This window comes from Chiloscyllium plagiosum, unplaced genomic scaffold (assembly GCF_037043375.1).
Source record: "Chiloscyllium plagiosum isolate Xiang-an unplaced genomic scaffold, Cpla_swu_hap1 HiC_scaffold_6, whole genome shotgun sequence".
In the NCBI taxonomy this organism is placed as follows: Eukaryota; Metazoa; Chordata; class Chondrichthyes; order Orectolobiformes; family Hemiscylliidae; genus Chiloscyllium; species Chiloscyllium plagiosum.
Genome location: NW_028270144.1, coordinates 102,669,883 through 102,691,004, shown reverse-complemented (window position 1 = coordinate 102,691,004; position 21,122 = coordinate 102,669,883). Strand labels below are relative to the sequence as shown.

At 39.3% G+C, this 21,122-nt stretch overlaps 1 protein-coding gene across 1 annotated transcript in view; it reads right to left on the bottom strand.

Moving 5' to 3' along the window:
* The window catches only part of cog6 (component of oligomeric golgi complex 6), a 116,310-nt gene that overhangs the window by 22,665 nt on the left and 72,523 nt on the right, over window positions 1–21,122 (bottom strand). The window contains exons 8-14 of the mRNA XM_043692125.2: window positions 17,713–17,806; window positions 11,858–11,986; window positions 11,684–11,775; window positions 9,120–9,184; window positions 4,593–4,684; window positions 3,417–3,534; window positions 789–920 (exon numbers count right to left, since the gene is read on the bottom strand). Coding sequence (XP_043548060.2) covers window positions 789–920; window positions 3,417–3,534; window positions 4,593–4,684; window positions 9,120–9,184; window positions 11,684–11,775; window positions 11,858–11,986; window positions 17,713–17,806 — 722 coding nt within the window. The remainder of the gene's footprint in view (window positions 1–788; window positions 921–3,416; window positions 3,535–4,592; window positions 4,685–9,119; window positions 9,185–11,683; window positions 11,776–11,857; window positions 11,987–17,712; window positions 17,807–21,122) is intronic.

The window sequence follows — 21,122 nt, the reverse complement described above, 5'->3', positions numbered from 1 at the left end:
TCAACAGGGTTCTCCTAATAATGACAAATTCTCCAAGGAGGTAAATTTTATTAGAACCTTCAAAACCCACATCTGCACAGGAAAAGAGCATGCTGGAAGAAATGCAATTTTCCTGTAGTCCTCCCAATGGCGACCCTGACCTCAGAGGAGGTATGTATATCTTTTGCATCTATGGCATTACTAATCTATGAAAGGGCCAAATGAAAATGGAACAGGGTCATGAAGGCAGAGGCAAGTTGTCCCTCCCACAAAAACAACTTATGTTAAGTGTTCATGACCCAATTCACACATCCATTAAAGTGATGAAAGTTAACGCTTTTGGTTACCGTTTGGACTAAAATATGAATGGTGAGACATCATATTAGTTTCGCATTAACAATATACCCACTTAACACTGTTCATATACAGATAATAAGAAATATTTGTGTACTAATTTAGAATGTATCCATAAATCACACTAAGCAATAGGTCCATGAAATTCAACAAAGAAATTTTAATCATGCGTATCAGTGAAATCAAAACACTTGGTTGTACTACTTTGTACACAATCCATAACTTGGAGAGGTAAAATATTTTTAAATAGTGTGCTTTTGACAGTTAGAGAATGATGTGCTGAAAATAATGAAATGATTTTAAAGTATTTAAAACAAAGATTTAGGCAAATAAAAGTGCTGTGCACCTACAAACCATAAACATGAGTATGATATGAACGAGTATGAAAATGGATACACAAAATATTTCAAGGTCTGTGAGCAAAGCAATCATATTTTTGGCAAGTTTGAATTTACCTGGACAAAATCTGCTTGTCGTGCATCCAGTGGAACAACTGAAGAGTCATGACAGGAAAGAACTTCACGCAACAGGGACAAAGTGTGATTCAGGGCAGTGGTAGGTCCAAGGTCTGGAGGAGGAAGCTCAACCTATGTGAATTGAAATTAAGGCATTACCTTCTTTCTTTGTAGTCATCAAATCAGTCAACTTCAGCACTTTTTAATGTAGTTAGATATCCCAAGGCACTTTACAGAGGTGTTACCACACCAAATCACCATGAAATATTAGGACAGCTCAGTCAAAGAGGTTGGAATGTATAAAGTAGGAGAGACAGATACTGAGGTGGAGAGGTTGGTGGACAGAATTCCACAACTTAGAGCTTTGATAGCTGAAGGTACCACTATTAATGGTGGCATGATGACTACTGAGCATGTGCAATAGGCCAGAATTAGGGATACAGAGTTTCATGAAGTTGTAGGTAATGTTCCTTTTACGCTGCGTGGTTCGGTGGCCATACAGAATAGCAGAGTTCATCGCATAGGAACAGAAGTCAAAGAAGTTATACAGAAGGTGGTACATGGCGATGTTAAAAGGATCACACAGTGCAACAAATGGGAAATTAGAGGGGTAAGGCAATGGAGGGGTGTGAAAACAAGGATCAGAATTTGAAAACTGAGCCACTGCTGGACTGGGAGTCAATCTTGATCAGATAGCAGAACAGAACATGACTGGGATTTGTCTTTTTAATAACTTGCACTCTCAAAATCACAAAAATGTTATGGTGCAGAAGGAAGTCCTTTGACCCATTGTGTCTGCACTTGCTCTTCAAATGATCATTATTACCACTGGGGATTCTTCTGCTCTTCCCCTAATTTTGCATATTATTTCAATTTAAATAATCATCCAAAATCCTCTTGGATGTCTCCATTGAATCTGCCACCCCCACACACTCAGGCAGTGCATTTCAGACCCAAACTACTCACAGTGAAATATTTTTCTCAACCTGCTTTTGCTCCTTTTGCAAATTACTTTTAAATTGTACCCTTGGTCACAAAGCTGCTTCTTGGCCCTTTTAAGAGTGGGAATACCTTCCACTCTATCAAGCTACTTCAAAATTTAGAATATCTCTGTCAAATCTCAACTTTTTTCATTCTAAGGAGAAATGTTTCATCCTTGAAACTATTTTTATAAATCATTTCTTCACTTTCTCCAACGTTTTCAAATCCTTCCTCTAAGGTCATGTCCAGAATTGAAAACAATAGTCTAACCGAGATTCAACAAGTATCTTATGCAAGTTCAACATAACCTCCTTGCTAAAATAAAATAAAAGCAAATTACTGCGGATGCTGGAATCTGAAACCAAAAAAGAAAATGCTGGAAAATCTCAGCAGGTCTGGCAGCATCTGTAAGGAGAGAAAAGAGCTGACGTTTTGAGTCTAACTGACCATTTGTCAAAGCTCGACAAAGCTTTGACAAAGGGTCAGTTAGACTCGAAACGTCAGCTCTTTTCTCTCCTTACAGATGCTGCCAGACCTGCTGAGATTTTCCAGCATTTTCTCTTTTGGTTAACCTCCTTGCTGTGGACCCCTTGCCACTACTAATAAAGCCAAATTAATGTCTTTTAATGTTCTTTCTGCTGAAATGCATCACGTCACATTTCTCTCAACTGAATCCCATTTGCCAAATCCACCAACTTGTCTACATTCGTTTTGAGTTCTACATTCATTTTAAGTTCTACATTGTTCTCCTCATCTGCAGAGTTTTGGATGAGTTCAGGTTTAGGGAGGCTACAAGGTAGACTAGTTGACCAGCAGAGTTTTCTCTTAGTGGAATTCAGAATTAACAACTGCATGGCTGAGGATATCAGCAGTGGGGTGGAGACTGACAATGTTATGCAAGTGGAAGTCTGTGGTCTTAGTATAATAAATAAATGGATTTTGTTGAGTGAAATTGCAAAACAATGCAGTCATGATTAGTTTTGACCTTTCACACGAATACAGTACAAAAGAATTAGGAGTGGGCGCAGGCCATCAATCAGGTCATGGCTGATTAGGTTGTAGTCCCAACATCATATTCCTGTCCACCTTGGATAATCTTTCACCCTCTTGTTTATCAAGAATCTATCAACCTCTGCTTTAAAAATATGCAAACTCTCTGCTTCCACTATCTTTGGAGGAAGGTATTCTAAGACTGGATAATTTTAATAACTCTATAGAGGGCAACAGGCATACAGCCTGTGGTAGGTCAAATTATGTGCTCATTATATATCATTAATATTAGTTCAAGGTTGCATTCAAGAGGTGCATTGAACTTTAAGATTTTCTCATTTCAGAGTTTAAACAAAGTACAAATGGAAAATGGACATAATCCAAAAAGGACTTCAGAACTTTATGAAAATCCTGATTGAGCATATTACAAGTACAGTTAAGATTAGAGCTGCAGTCTCTGAAGTAACCCTACTAATCTTTCAGCTGCTACATTTACAAAGATGTGTATTTTGGCATTAGCACTGAAAGAATGCAAGAAATGAAGTATAATCCAAAGCCGCACACAGCTAGTTATTTTCCTTTGCCATCAGTTGATTTGTACTGGAAAACGTTCTACTGAAAGTTACTGCAATGATTGATGTTACTTCTACAATTCACCTTATCCATTAATTTACTGGCATGAAGACCCAGGCTATTGAAGAACATTTTCTTGCTGAGAACATGCATTTCTTCAATTGTGGTCAGCAGTGTAGCTGCACAGTTTCCTACAATTCCACTGTTGAAAAGAAAAAGAGTGTCAGAATTGCACGTTTTGGTTGAATGTTGTCAATAGGTTCCTGGGTAAATATCCCGCACAAACCTAGAAGATTACTGGCCTATACTCAGACAACTTTACTCAGGGTAAGATGGCAGTAGGAGTACTATAATTGGCACATTGGCCACAACTGATGATATTCTTGCATAGATTAACTACAATATCGCAATACATCAGAAGGTTACGTGTGTGAGCAAAAGGGACTTGTAATATCCCAGATTTAATTCATGACTCTGGTCAATTATTCAGGGATATAAGAAACCTCAGCAGAAGTAGGCCATATGGTCCCTTAAACTTATTCTGACAGTTAACAGGATCATAGCTGATCTGATCTTGATCTCACCTTCCTGCTATTTTCCATAATCTTCAACTCCCCTACAGTTCAAGAATCCGTCTATTTCAGCCTTGAGTATATTCAGTGACTGAACCCCCACAGTTCACGGGCCCATTGAGAGAAGAAACTAAATCTTAAATGAGAGATTCCTTATTCTGAAATTGTGCCCACTAGCTTTGGATAATCTCACAAAGATAAGCAACCTCTCAATATCTACCCTGTCAATCCCTTCAGAGTCTTGTATGTTTTAGGAAGCACCTCACGTTCTTCTAAATTCCGAGAGTATAGACCCAACCTACTCAACCTATCCTCATAAGACAACTCCTTCATCCAGGAATCAACCAAGATTAAATTCTCTCAACTGCTCTGAATGCAAACATATTCCTCCTTAAGTAAGGAGACTAAAACAGCACAAAGTACTCTAGATGCGGTTTTACCAGTACCCTGTATAATTGTAGCAAGACTTCCTTACACTTATATACAAACCCCTGACAATAAACTACGTTTAACTTTCTAATTATTTGCTGTACTTTCACGATTACTTTGACTATTGGACTTATTTTTTACATTGCGCTCAGTTTGACTGCTTCTTAAACCTGTTTTGAATCACAAGCTCACACACTCATGATGTCAAAAATTAACAATACACTTGTATTCAAATAAGATAGCTTGTTTCAATGCTCACCTGATAGTATGGTGATAAAACTTGAGGAGATTGGAGAGTTTGTATAATAGAACTGCACCAGGTTCTGCTACTATAACCTGTTCGATACGCACCTAAAACAGCACCAGACAAAACACACGGAATTAATATTGCTTCAGATTTGCTGTAACTGACTTAATGAAATTTATTCTAAACAAGGTGAACCAAGGATTGTTTTCAATTACTTTTTAACTCGAACACACAGACATGTATAACAGGAACATTAGAAATATATGTGCATCTCACAAAATTTGTTTATATGTTACAATGCAAAATAATGATAGCAGAACTTAATTTAACAGGTATATATTTATTGAAAAAATGATATAAAATGCAGGAAATGTTGTTAACACGAAGTGTTAAGAAGAAATGAACTATAACTGTAAGCAGAGGTGTTGGAGAGGTAGTGCAATGACTGCATTGTGATTGGTACAAGTAAAGCCAAGATAATGCAGTCTCTCAAGTAAATTACAGAGAATAAATCTCTGAATGTGAAGAAAGCTTGCCTCAGAGAATAGTTAGCTAGTTCAGGTGGCTGGGGAGTAAGCAGGCTGGTCACCTGTTTTTGTCTGATCCTTGGACATTTCCACATGAAAGGGTTCACTTGTGATTGCAAATACTTGTATAGATAAGTTTTTTGCGTTTTTTTTGTGAAGCACTTTGCTTTAATAAAGAATATTTAGGTATTTTCCGTTTATAGAACTACCTGGACAACTGACATCTAAAGTAATCTTGATGGACCAGGAAAAGTGGAAATAAAGCCTACTGGTCCACATCTCAGTTGTCACCAAGACCTCTTCCACCTCCCATAATATCTTTCCATATCAGGACAAAAGCAGGAATGTTTGGCTTTGACATTTCTTCTCACACAGCAATGCTTCCAACACGTCGTCCAACCAAAATGGACATTTAGTTGCACTTCTTTCAATTTAGTATATTGCTGCTCATGATGTTGTATCCTCGATGCCAAAGAAACTAAACCACAGACTGAGCGATTGCTACGTGAAACACCTCTATTCAGGCTGCATCTAAGCACAAAGTCACCTGGTCATTTTAATTCACCACTTCGCTATCTTCTTGATTTTTCTGATCTTGGTCTCCTGCGGTGTTGCAATGAAGCTCAGGGGACAGCTCTCTAACAAGTCTGGGCACTTTACAACCATGGAGATTCAACACTGTGTTAACAATGATCAGTTGTAACCTCAGCCCTATATTTCGTTTCCTTTTCATTTACAGGTATCTTTTGTTGCTCTGGTTGGCAGCTTTCAGGATCCTGCCATTCATACCTCTCTGGACACTATTTATTTTACTTGTCCATTACCTTCCTTTGGCCTTGCACCTTGGGAAATAATACTTTGTGAGAAAGGTCACAGACCTGAAATACTAACTTCATGTTTTCTTGTAAAGATGGTATGTTTTTCACTTTTCTATATTTTCATCCTGATTGAAATGGAAAGCGGGCTGTTTTAAAAATGGAGGATTGTGAAACTGTATTGCAGCACTTTTTAAAAGAAAGTTACCTGACAGTCTTTGTAAGTGCTGATAAAACTGCCGTGTGTTCAAGCAATGGGGCAAATTTAGTTGCAGACAAACTGGTGCCAAGGGGTGTATGAATTGAGATTCAACTGGAATTATGTTACCTGATTGGTCTAAGGAATGGTAACCCGTTATTAATGACAAAGTCCTTTTGCTTGCCAATGACTATGTGCTTAGCTTCTAGATTGTTAAACAGCTTGTGGGTGTGAATGATTAGTCAGAAACCATCAAGCCTCCAGAAAGAAAGGAGCTGTCCCTTCTCTGCAGTAAAAAAAAGGCTCAAGCCCGAAGAAAGCCAGTTTATTTCCTCTCATCACTTGCTGTAAGCCGTGGCTCTTAACAAATAAGTCAAGTAATCCATAAATGTGAATCAGCTCCTTTGGACTTGCTGGAGGCAACTGAAAATACATGGAGGATGAAGATTGAGGAACGGCAAGTCCAAATAAGCAAAAAAAGGATCATCTCAGTGAACCGTCAGGACCTATCTTCCAAGTCCTTCTCTCGCCCAAAACATATGTTTTGCTGTCTGCCTGTGTTTGCCTGCCTGTATGTGAGGTGGCGGTGGGATGATGGAGTTAGAGTTATAATTCTTGTTTAAGTGCAGAAATCTGATTTCTGTTAACCTAGGTTGAAAAACCAGGTAAAATAGGGAGTTTTACATAGCTTTAGAATGTTTTACATGTCTGTGACAACTCCAGGCTCTTGATTTCCAATTCAGTGAGGCGTAACACTCTCCTCAGATGCTACCAGACCTGCCGAGCATTTTCAGCTTCTTCTATTTTTAATATTCAGCTAATGCTTTTCCATCCTCAACAAATCCAAATTAGTTTTCAGTTTCTAATTTGGTACATAGAACATAAAAGTGCAAAATTTTTGTTTACATTAAGGAATTGCAGTAATGATGCATTCCAGTTTTGGACAAATTTCCCATAATTATTCCCTTGCACAAATATTCTGAGGGTTCTACTAATGAAGGCAAACCCAGATGTGCAGTCAGGAGGTGCAAAACAATACTTTGCGTCCATTGCATTAAAGGTGGGTGGAGTGCCTAAACAGAACACACCTATTTTTAGCAGTGCCAACAACTTAGAATTCCCAAAGCACTAAATCTGATGTTGAATTAAAAATCTTTACTTACACTATAAAGGTGCTGAACATGTTTTTAGTCTTTTGTGGTGCAGCGGTAGTATCCCTACCTTTGAGCCAGGAGACTCAGATTCAAGTTGCACCTTTTGCGTTATAATATCGCTGAACAGGTTTAATAGAAAATAGTTTTTAGTGCGAACTCAAGACACCTGTTTTGGTACTGCATCAGGATTCCCTTTGAGAATAGATGATGACTTTTCTGCACTGTAAACATGTTTTATTCGTGTGATTCTCCACACTGTTCTCCTTTCCTTTATTTTACACTTTATTCCCTTCTTAACAGCAGGTTATCTGCTTTCATACGTTCACAATTAAGTGACACAAGAAGAAAAATAGGCTGAATGGATTAATCTTCTTGATTTTCTTCTTTTGAATCACCAGAAGTCCAGCTGCACTCAGAAACCTGATGCATGCAAAATCATGTAAAGTTGTGCTAATCGTTCCTTAGTGCAATATGTTTCGGCAACAATATAGTCGTCAACATGTGTTTTACTTGTTAGTAAAGGTTACTTAGTTATCTCAAAAAAAGATAACCTTTCTTGGGGACAAAGATGAAAACCTAGTCTTTCTAACAAACACACTACTGAACTGCGCTGAAAAGAAAAAGAATTAACTAATTTCCTTGCAATTAAAAACTTTACTGTCTCTATGAATTGTTGAATTCCACTGCTATTCAGCAACATTACTCAGAATGCACCATAAAATTTATGGTTCTATATGATCCATTATGATGCATTTTTTTTCTTGAATTTCCTTTACACATAAGATACTTGTGAAGTTTGGATTAATAATGCCTTTTTTAAATTCTCCTGTAGGCCAGTATTTACTGCTCGTTCCTAGTTGCCCTTGAGATGGCCTCCTTAGCCATCAGAAGGTGCACAAACTATCCTGAAACTAATTAGTTTTGCTCAGTGATTGGAGGGTTAACATTTAATTCTGATTACTAAATGTTAAGCTTTAAGTTTAAAAACTTATAAAAACCATGGCAGAAATATGTTTACTGTGACAACAATAAGCACAATTAAAAAAAACCTGACCAGCAACAATTTAGCACTTTGAGTATCCCCTTCTTGAAACATATTTTCCATTTTTCTCTTGATTTACTGATATATTTTGTAAAAGTGCTTCATTTTTATCTCAGATGACATGGTTAATATAAAGTGACTTGCAACATAAATCTTGTATTCTGTTGATCAGTCTAACAGTATCTCCCAGAATATTATATTATCTGTTTATCCACTAACCCATAACTTTTATTTTAGCACTCAAGTTTATGGAAAGTAAACTTAAAATAAGTAGGATTTAGATTAAAAACTACTAAATAGTTTCTTTATTGTTATCATTTTCTTGCTTACTCTCCTAAAGGTCTTTACTGCTTAGTAGCATATGATCTCTCAACTTTTTGTAGCTTCTCCAAGCACCAGTTTCTCACTCATGATCCTTGGCACATTATTCATAAGTGGTAGTGTCATAGCCAGCCAGATGCACATACATAATGCACATGTGCATGCACACCCTTCCGGCAAAGGCACTTGATTAGTGATGAGGACCTGGAAATTCGGTCAATGCTTCAACCTTAACTCAGAAGCCCTGAGACTAACAGTATGGATGGTAGCATTAAGTATAGACTGTGCTTTGACCAGTTGTATAACTCTCTGGATAAATTCCACCAGTCTTGATATGCAATAAACCTGAAGCAGCAAGAAGGCCAAACTTTAAAAAAAAAATTAAAAACCTCTGCCTCTAGGATTTCATAAACTCTTTGATCTTCAATGCATTCTTAGCTTGAATATATTAAACCAAAAGACTAATAAATTCTGTCGGTACCTTTAAAGGTCTGCACACTCCTTCAGTGATGTGTCCGACCACCTGCTGAATATTATCTTGCACACCTGTAATAATAAAGAATGTCTTACTTTAAAGTACAGCTTAGCCTAGCTGTGGCAAACCTTTTACTCATACTCAGATCTTCCATGATCTCAGCAAAAAAAACCACAGTTCTGGCAGGGGAACAGCTTACGTCTCTGTAAAATGAAGCTCTATAAAGAAAGTAGCAAAAAAAGGAAGGCAGATTATTATTTGAATGGCTGTAAATTGAGGAAAGGGAATATTCAATGAGACCTGGGTGCTCTTCATGTACCAGTTGCTGAAAGTAAGCAGGTAGTGAAGAAGGCAAACTGTATATTGGCTTTCATAGCAAGAGAGTTCATAGCACAGGAACAAGAATGTCTTGTTGCAATTATACAGGGCAATGGTAAGGCCACAGCTGGAATACTGTGTGCAGTTTTGGTCTCCTTATCGGAGGAAGAATGATATTTTATAGAGAGGGAATACAGTGAAGATTTATCAAATTGTTTCAAGGGATGGCAGGACAGATGTATGAGGTTAGGCTGGTATTCATTGGAGTTTAGAAGAATGAGGTGGGATTTAATACAAACCTATAAAATTCTAACAGGACTAGACAGTTTAGATGCAGGAAGGATGTTCCCAATGGTGGGGGAGTCCAGAACCAGGAGCCGTAGATTAAGGATAACGAGTTAACCCTTTAGGACTAAGAAGAGGAGAAAGCTTTTTACCCAGAGAGTGGTGAACGTTTGAAATTTGCTGCAATAGAAAGTAGTTGAGGCTAAAACATTGTACTTTCAAGGAGGAGGTAGATATAGCTCTTGTGGCTAAATGGATCAAGGGATAGTGGTGAGGGTGGGATTACTGTATTGAGCTTGATGATCAGCCATTGTCATACTAAATGGTGTAATAGGCTTGAGGAGCCAAATGGCCTAATACTGCTCCTTTTTTTTTCTTTTTTTTTGTTTCTATGCAAGGGAAACTCTGTACTTATTCACAATACTGAATCCAACATGGTGTTAATAGTGGTCAATATTTAACTGCAAAACAATTGTACAGTCTGCTAACTAAAATTGAGACTCACTGCAACAAGAGATTGATAATGAGACTGATAGAAGTGAAGTATTTAAAGGAATTAATTTATTTGCAGATTTGGCTAAAACCAAAGAATTGCTTTAAGATCAAGACATACTTGCCCCATGTGTGATGTTACTGAAGTGCCCTGCAGTTTTTGGAAATTTAACATTAAGTGTGATTTAAAGAATATGTTTCTTATAATCCTCTCAGGTAGCTATTCAAAATGCCAGCACTAAGAACAGAAAGGATCTATCACTTTTGTTGGATCTTTCCTTAAAGCAGATTTGTCCAAACTTTCCAACTTTACAAGGTACTTGGGTATCAATTATTGCAGGCCACAGAGTTTAAATCAATTTTAAATTTGTTAAAATAGCAAGCTGCAGACAAGGCTTAGTATTCTGATTTAAGACTCATCAAACAATGGAACAACCAGATAAATATCTGCACTTAACAAGCCCATAAAACAATGAAATTTCAATTGGGCAGAAGACTTCAAGATACCAGCAGAAACTGAACAGTTGTTTGGGCTACACAACACAAGCTAGTTTGCCCAGGCTTGCTGACTCTTGCTTCAAAAACATTCACTTGCAGAATGACCAATGTATAGACTGCCATCTAGTGTAACACATTTTGAGTCAGCTGGAGTATTGAAAAGGGATCTAATCAACTCAATTCAGGAGAAACATTTGAACCTGAAGGCATAAGAAAAAGAACTAGCTAGAATACACTGAAAAGGTCATTCAAATCACACTGAATGACAGCTTAATCTGAACTACCTATTATAATTTAAATTTACTTTAGCTGGAATCTGTATTTGATTATTTGGTTAATAATTCAGAGATATCTTATACTATTTGAAATAAAAATACCGAAAAGGAATTTTAAGCAAAATTTAATTAATAAATGACAGAAACATGCACAAAAATAAGTTTTTATCTAACACTTGAATGCTATCATGATGTAACCTGTTATGGAAGTCTTGACTACTCAATTTTCTACAGTTCTTATGTATTACTACGTCTCATTCTGTAGTCTGCCACAGCTTCAGAAGTGTCATTGACAAGCACAAATGCAAACGAGTCAGAAAGAATACACGGAGAGTTAAACAGGGTGAATCTCAGACATAACACCATCATAAGTATGTGTATATTAAAAAATGTATAACTTATCCTATTTTAAAATTATTTTTTCCACCTGCTTCTGTAGGTATATTACACCACATCATTTAATTTTTTTCTTCATTTCTTTTAATTGGAAAATTGCTGTTCAGCAAATAGTAATTAATTATATGTTTAATTGACTATAACAAACACTTCACTATAAATAACAAATCTGATAACTGCATAAAATTCTATGCTAGTCATGGAAATTATCCTTGAAGTGCCACTAAATTTTAGGGTCCTCAATTACAAACAGCTTCTTCAAAATCACAGAGGTTTGCAGGCCACTTAAAAAGATTAAACAATTACCTTGCATAGTTACAAGCTTCAGCAAAACTTCAAGATGTTCTTTCTCTGAAGCAGCTGCCTGGTGTAGCCAGGCCAACATATCGCCAACATACCTGAAAGCACAAGAGTGAATCAAGTCAGGTGCAAGAAAATACTAACAGCGAACGTAAAATGCTCAAGTATCCAAAGACATACCTTAAAGGGTCGTGCGAGTGCATTTCAATTGGCCGAGGAGTTCCACCAGGCCCACCTCGGGTGAGGGCATCTATAAAACCACGAACCACTGCACTCCTTCTGGCTGTGCCAAACTCATCAAGGATGTAGCTAAGGCAATAAGTACAAATGTGTAATGTAAAAAATGAAGTACATAAACCTTAGAAGAGAAAACTAAACTTGTGAAGCAAATGCTCATTGTCAAACAGGAAACCTTATTTTCCAAAGCATTATTTCTCTAAATGAACTAACTAAGAGGACTTTTCTATGAAGTTCAACATTCTTCTTTTGGATTTATGGAGTTACTGTTCACAAAACTTGGAGGTGATGGGCTCTGTAATGTGGTAGTGATGGCATTAAAGGAAAAGTCTGCCTCTTAGCACTGGTGCCTATCTAACTGAGTTATTTAAATGGATACCTTACCAACCTCAATTTTTTAACAAATGATAATAAATAGTCGCCTGCATTCAGGCTATGAAAATAGGCCAAGAACAGTCATATTTTAAAACAATCTATTCTTGAGTGGGTCCTAAAATTACACAAATTCATACCACTGTTCAGGAAGGATAATCAGAATATGCAGACTACATTCTTATCTTTCCCAAAGAATTGCATAACGAATATGGATAACTAATTATCAGAGACACAAAACTGAAACAAAGGCATATTCAGCATATGTAATTGATAAATGAGGTTTCCTTACTGATGCATCTCACAAGGATTCTCACTTGCTGATTTTAGGCAGCTATTGGGTAATGATTCATTTCTACAGATTAACGCATTCTCACGTCCATTGATGAATTTGCATCCTCAACCGAACCATGAAAGAGAAATGTCAAGTGATGGCAAGTTGTTATCGGACAGGGGTGGGGGGAAATGCCAATCAATCAGTCAACCCCCTATAAGTTCTAACTACATATACAACAGCTGATTCCTGGAGTTCGAATATTCCACAACCTCCTGCTTGGTGATGGGAACATGATTGGAAATCTAATGTTAAATGTGGGAAAATATTTCAAATCAGAAAAAGCTGAAGACAATTATGAACATTGATTTGGTTATGGTCTGGAGCACTAAGAAACAAAAATCAAACACAAATTTGTAAGAATATCTTTTCCAGGTCTAGGTCTTTACAATTTAACTTATATACATTTAAATGTCAGTTTAGGCCATTTTTTTTACATAGATATAACAGAAGCACCAGCACCAAACTATAAAAAGGCCTAAGGACTGCAGCAAGCAACAGCTTTTTCCTGCAAGTGAAGTAATTATTATTGTATAGCTCATTAGCAAGATTTAATATGAGCAAACCACAAAAATGATTAAAAAAAAAGAGAAAATTATTGTAAATTGAATGCAACTGAATGCTGTCAGCTCTTCCCCACAAATTAATATGTTGCATCAGACCTTTAGTTATCACATTTAATTTAAATTCATCAACATAATTACATGCATTTGGCAGGAAACACTTGATAATTTATATCAATACATCCATCCATTATGGTGGCGTTTAGTTACAATCAACTAAATTAGTTTTTCTTTCTAACATCTCCAGTTTTTGACAATTGCAACTTGTCCTTTTGTAGGCAATTAAAAAGTTGCAAAGGTCATTAGCAAAACTGAAGCACATGGAATTAAATAGGCAATAGCAGTATCGAAGCAGAACTGACGAAGGACAGAAAACAGAAAGCAGTGGTAAATGGTTGTGTTTCAAACTCAAGGGGAGTATCTTGCTAATCAGGGATTGGTATTGTTTTCACATATGACTTCAGGAGGACATAGACTGGTAAAATGGGCAGACAGAGGATAGGTTAAATTTAAACCAAAGATATATGAAATTATGCTTTTTGAGGAATGACAATATAAACTAAATGGTACAAATGTTTTGGGATAGAGAACAGAGAGACTACAGCTTAGCATACATCAACCTTTGGACATGGTAGGACAAACATGGCAAAATTATTAAAATTCCTGATGAAGGGCTTTTGCCCGAAACGTCGATTTCGTTGCTCCTTGGATGCTGCCTGAACTGCTGTGCTCTTCCAGCACCACTAATCCAGAATCTGGTTTCCAGCATCTGCAGTCATTGTTTTTACCTCCAAAATTATTAAAAAGTCACGCGCAAACCCTAAATTTGTAAATAGTGGGGACAAAGTAAGAAGAAACGGGTTCAACTGGCAGCAAGGTTAATAAACAGAGGACAGGTGCTTCAAGTACTTAAGTTAATCTAAGATCAGAGATGGAATGTCACTGTCACAGTGTTAGGATGACGGTGGACAGTTAAAGGATGACCAAGGGAAAGCTCACAGTGCTGTTTGGAATGTCAAGGTGATGGACTCAAACCTGGAGGTGGCTGAAGATGGACAGTGACTGATTTCAGGTGGAGGGTAATTCTTGTTATATCATTGGTGATGGGTCCAACCTTATGAGTCTGCCGGCAGGAGTTTAGCTCCAAGGAGACAATGACCACACTGGGAGTGGAGGTGGGGGAAGGAAGGAAAGGTGTTTTGGGTGTGACTCATGGAACATTTCCAAATCTTTGCAGTTGTGTGCTTTTCCTTGAGCATTTATATCATTATTTTCTTCACATAGCAAACTCAGTATTGTCTTCACACAGTTAACTCAATGAATTTGCTATCCAATTCAACATTATTACAACCTCTGGAACAGCAGGATAGAATATGACCAAGGAGGGTTGTCATAACAACAAATGTGGGAAGGCCAGCAGCAGACAACATTGGAGGGGGAATGTGGTCAGGAACCAGACATCCAGGGTCTGCAATTGCATCCGCAACAGCTCCTGACATACAGTGGGGGAAAACCCACTTCTAGTTGTGCTGTTGGGACTCAGATTCCTCTTGATCACTCCTTGGACATAATTTAATGTGACAAATGCAACTACACAAACGTAAAATCTATAATTTATTAGCTATGGTTACAGTGCATTACATGATTTATAAATCTACCTAGAAATGCATTTTCACAGTGAATACTATCTGGAATTGGGAGAACCATGTACTTATCTATCCTGCATAATGCACATAACTTCTGTCGATGCATATTAATCCAGCTCTTGTTGCAAATTCCTTTGAAAGATACTTCAAACATGCTCTTTGCTAGAATCAAATAAAATCTTAATTTCCCACAGGAAATCACCATAACCATGCTAAATTCTCAGCTTTAATCATGTTGGTTCGTTCAATGTACAGTTAACAAGACAACAAAAAGCAATGTATCAGATTTAGTCAATCATATTTCTTTTTCCTGTGTCATACTTGTCAATTAGCTTAAATTGTTCCCACAGCCATACTACATCTAGTGTAATGAGACTTATTGCACCAGAATGACTATGTAGCAAGCAGGTGTACGTAAACACAAGAATTAGCTTCACATTGTAACAGCTTTAGCTACAATTCAAATTCATGCCAAGGACCTCATCTCAAAAATTATCTCCATGTTCAAATGCTTGCTCCAAATAGGGCTTAAAATATAAACTACAATTAAGTTGTACTCGAAATAAACATTAAGCAGTGGCAGAAAGTCAACTCAGTGGATTCCTCTCGCTTTTAGGATGTATAACTAAAATAATGAAAGATGTGCCAATTTATAATCTACTGATAACACTAAACCAACTTCCATTATTCATAGTTTACACATGTGATATGTTCCATCCGCTCTGGAATCTGCACATGTCCACTCCATATGAAATGTGAAAAAGGGTGCAGACAGTTGCCCAAACTTCATCATTCACTGGGTAACAATAATTAAAAAACTGGACCAAACGTTCAAGTGGCAGACCCAGAATGTTAACAAGATATTGAAGTTTAGATGATCTTTCCTGATTTTACTCTACATAACTCTTATAAGAGAATGTGAGATTGGTCATAGAGATGTACAGCATGGAAACAGACCCTTCGGTCCAAACCGTCCATGCCGACCAGATATCCCAACCCAATCTAGTCCCACCTGCCAGCACCCGGCCCATATCCCTCCAAACCCTTCCTATTCATATACCCATCCAAATGCCTCTTAAATTTTGCAATTGTACCAGTCTCCACCACATCCTCTGGGCAGCTCATTCCATACACATAACACCCTCTGCATGAAAAAGCTGCCCCTTAGGTCTCTTTTATTTCTTTCCCCTCTCACCCTAAACCTATGCCCTCTAGTTCTGGACTCCCCGATCCCAGGGAAAAGACTTTGTCTATTTATCCTATCCATGCCCCTCATAATTTTGTAAACCTCTATAATGTCACCCCTCAGCCTCCGACGCTCCAGGGAAAACAGCCCCAGCCTGTTCAGCCTCTCCCTGTAGCTCAGATCGTCCAACCCTGGCAACATCCTTGTAAATCTTTTCTGAACCCTTTCAAGTTTCACAACATCTTTCCGATAGGAAGGAGACCAGAATTGCAAGCAATATTCCAACAGTGGCCTAACCAATGTCCTGTACAGCCGCAACATGACCTCCCAACTCCAATACTCAATACTCTGAGCAATAAAGGAAAGCATACCAAATGCCTTCTTCACTATGGTAAAAACAATGACTGCGGATGCTGGAAACCAGATTCTGGATTAGTGGTGCTGGAAGAGCACAGCAGTTCAGGCAGCATCCGAGGAGCAGTAAAATCGGCAAAAGCCTTCTTCACTATCCTATCTACCTGCGACTCCACTTTCAAGGAGCTATGAACCTGTACTCCAAGGTCTCTTTATTCAGCAACACACCCTAGGATCTTATCATTAAGTGTATATGTCCTGCTAAGATTTGCTTTCCCAAAATGCAGCACCTCGCATTTATCTGAATTAAACTCCATCTGCCACTTCTCAGCCCATTGGCCCATCTGGTCCAGATCCTGTTGTAATCGGAGGTAACCTCTTCGCTGTCCACGACACCTCCAATTTTGGTGTCATCTGCAAACTTACTAACTGTACCTCTTATGCTCGCATCCAAATCATTTATGTCCTATATCAAATCATAATTGCCAACAAATATTTGATTTTTTTGCACTGCATCTTATACCTATCTGCAGGAAAATAACACCGATAATCTGTATGTTATTTTATGAAATAGATTGCTTCAAAACATGATTTCTCTCTCTTCAACCTCACACAAAACAAGAACACTGGACAGAGTAACATGAACCTGAGGAGATTGTGAACTGTGTTGCAGATAATTTGACATGTGCATCATTGCAAAGATCAGCAATTTCTCTGAAAAAAAATTAGACAGATGCAGATGCACCAACTTCAAACTCAAACTTAAGTCATTTTCATCTTTGTTAAGCTTTCCTTTGGATATAAAACAGCCTTCATACACAAAGACTCAAGACTGGAGAATTAACCTGCAGCACTCCATTTTGTAATTCTTGCTTTGGAAATCCATACTACAAAAATACTTGAGGACTACTCTTCAAAAGTTCAATCCAAAATTGGAATGTGCCCAAACAAACAATGGATTTGAGAAAAAAAGGAAAAGGTGGGAAAGAAAAAGTGTTGGAAAAACTGAGCAGGTCTGGCAGCATCAGTAGAGATAGAGAGTTAATGTTTTGAGTACTTCTTCAGAATTAGGGTCAGAAACAGTTGAGAGGGAAAAAGAAACAAATAAGCCACTTGGGTCATACTTAGATAGTGGATCAAAAGTAGGATCTTTTTAAAACTGTATTGTTCAAGTCAAGGTGTGAGCCTTCCAATGCACTCACTTTAGAAGAATCAAAAGATTAAACTGAGTTCAAAGAAACAGATTCAGGCAATAAAAGTAAATTTGCTCGACATTTCAACAGACTTTCTTAAAAGTAACATAGTGATGTTAAACTTGCTTCATTACACAAAGCAGTACTAACTTGTAGAGCACAGGCCTGTCTTGCAGGGCCTCCATAGCTTGAGTTTGTGCTGGAGAAATATCACAAGATTCTTGAGTCAGGGTTCGACATTCAGCTGCAATGAATAATACAAAATATCAAAATTGTTTCACATTTTTAATGTTTGAATTTTAATTTTCAATATATGATTGAGTGTTACATGATGCTTACAGCACAACATTCTCCCAAACTTTAAGGAAGACAAATGGAACGTTGGCCTTTATTTCAAACAGAATGGAGTACAAAAATAGGGACATTTTGATAAAACTACACAAGATACTACTCAGATCACAACTGGAATACTGTGAACAGTGTTGAGCCCCTTATCTAAGGGAGGATATGCCGGCATTAGAAGCAGACCAGAGAAGGTTTACGAGGCTGATACCAGGTATGGCAGTTGACACTGACATCTTCTACAAACCCACCGACTCCCACAGCTACCTGGATTACACCTCTTCCCACCCTACCTCTTGCAAAAATGCCATCCCGTATTCCCAATTCCTCCGCCTCCGCTGTATCTGCTCCCAGGAGGAGCGGTTCCACCATAGAACACACCAGATGGCCTCCTTCTTTAGAGACCGCAATTTCCCTTCCCACGTGGTTAAAGATGCCCTCCAACGCATCTCATCCACATCCCGCACCTCCGCCCTCAGACCCAACCCCTCCAACCGCAACAAGGACAGAACGCCCCTGGTGCTCACCTTCCACCCTACCAACCTTCGCATAAACCAAATCATCCGCCGACATTTCCGCCACCTCCAAACAGACCCCACCACCAGAGATATATTTCCCTCCCCACCCCTCTCCGCCTTCCGCAAAGACCGTTCCCTCCGTGACTACCTGGTCAGGTCCACGCCCCCCTACGACCCACCCTCCCATCCTGGCACTTTCCCCTGCCACCGCAGGAACTGTAAAACCTGCGCCCACACCTCCTCCCTCACCTCTATCCAAGGCCCCAAAGGAGCTTTCCACATCCATCAAAGTTTTACCTGCACATCCACTAATATCATCTATTGAATCCGTTGCTCCCGATGCGGTCTCCTCTACATTGGGGAGACTGGGCGCCTCCTAGCAGAGCGCTTTAGGGAACATCTCCGAGACACCCGCACCAATCAACCAAATCGCCCAGTGGCTCAACATTTCAACTCCCCCTCCCACTCTGCCGAGGATATGGAGGTGCTGGGCCTCCTCCACCGCCGCTCCCTCACCACCAGACGCCTGGAGGAAGAACGCCTCATCTTCCGCCTCGGAACACTTCAACCCCAGGGCATCAATGTGGATTTCAACAGTTTCCTCATTTCCCCTTCCCCCACCTCATCCTAGCTTCTAACCTCCAGAAACTCGATCCCCTGACCTGTCCGGACTTGTCCGACCTGCCCAGCTCCTTTTCCACCTATCCACTCCACCCTCTCCTCCCTGACCTATCACCTTCATCTCCTTCCCCACTGACCTATTGTACTCTATGCCACTCTCTCCCCACCCCCACCCTCCTCTAGCTTATCTCTCCACGCTTCAGGCTCTCTGCCTTTATTCCTGATGAAGGGCTTTTGCCCGAAACGTCGATTTTGCCTGTCCTCGGATGCTGCCTGAATTGCTGTGCTCTTCCAGCACCACGGATCCAGAACCAGGTATGGCAGGACTGTCGCCTGAGGACAAAATGAGTAGTTTGTGCCTGTACTTACCGGAAGTGTAGAAGAATGACCGACCGGGGGTCTAAACACGCTTGACCATTACTACACAACCATCAAGGAGAGAAAGTCATGCAGTGCTGGTCTGAGGCAATGGATGAGCTACTAAATGACTGCTTAGAGTCGATGGACTGGTCCTTATTCAATACGCAACTGCCAATCTAAATATATGCGCCACTACTGTTACATACTTCACCAGTAAGTGTGTACTGGACTGTGTGCCAAAGAAGTTAATCCAAGTGTTCCCCAACCGGAAACTATGAATGGACTGGGAGATCTACCCTCTACTGAAGTCTCGGTCTGAGGCATTCAAGTCAAGTGACCCTGACCTATACAGGAAACCTAGGTATGACCTTTTCAAAATCTGAGGCACCAAGACACAATACCAGACGAGAGTCCCATACTAACCATATGAATACCCGTCAACTGTGGCAAGGCTTACACGATATATAATGGCTTACAAAGCAAAGTCAAATTGAAATGCTGGCAACAAACATCCCTCCCCGATGAGTTCAATTCATTCTAAGCACATTTTGAAGTGAAAGTTAATAAGACAATGTCACCTGCCCTGACAGCCTCAGGTGCACCTGTACCCACAGTTAGTGCTGCAGTTGTCAGATCGGCTTTCTTGAGAGTGACCCACAGAAAGCGACTGGCCCGGATGGAGTCCCCTGCCGTGCACTCAGGTCCTGAGCAGATTGGCTGGCGGGAGCATTTGCAGATATCTTTAACCTTTCCTTATGATATTCTGAAATGCCTACATTCTTCAAGAAGACCACTATCATCCTGGTGCAAAAGAAAGATCAAGCAGCATGCCTTAAGGACTATGGCCCAGTGGCTCTGACATCCATAATTATCTAGTCCTTTGAAAGGTTAGTCATGGCACACATCAACTCCGTCTCATAGATTACCTTGACCCTCTACAATTCACCTATCACCACAATAGGGTCCACAGCAGACGCCATCTCCCTGGCCCTCCACTCATTCCTGGAACATCTGGATAACAAGGATACCTACATCAGACTGTTAATTACTGACTTTAGCTCCGCCATCAACAACATAATTCCAACCAAACACATCTCCAAACTCAGAGACCAAGGACTCTGCTCCCTCTCTTGCAACTAGATCTTCGACTTCCTGACCCACAGACCGCAATCAGTAAGGATAGGTAACAACATCTCCTTCATGATAATCCTCGACACCAGTGCCCCACGAGGCTGCATATTCTGCCCTTTATTACTCTCTACACTCATGATCGTGTGGCCAAATTCTGCTCTAACTCCATTCACAAGTTTGCTGAAGTTACCACCGTGATTAGCCAGATCTCAAACAACGACAACACAGAATTCAGGAAAGACATAGACAGCTTAGTGTTATGGTGTTAAGACAACAATCTCTTCATCAATGTCAGCAAAATGAAGGAGGTGGTCATCGACTTCAGGAAATGGAGTGGAGAACAGGCCTCTGTCTGTATCAATGGTGCTGAGGTGGAGATGGTCGAGAGCATCAGGTTCCTAGGAGTGATGCTGCTAATAATCTGTCCTGATCCATCCACAACAATGCGATGGTCAAAAAAGCACACCAATGCCTCTATTTCCTTAGAAGGCTAAGGAAATTCAGTACGTCCACAATGATGTTTACCAATTTTTATGGATGCACTATAAAAAGCATCATATCACAGCATGCTATGACAACTGCTCTGTC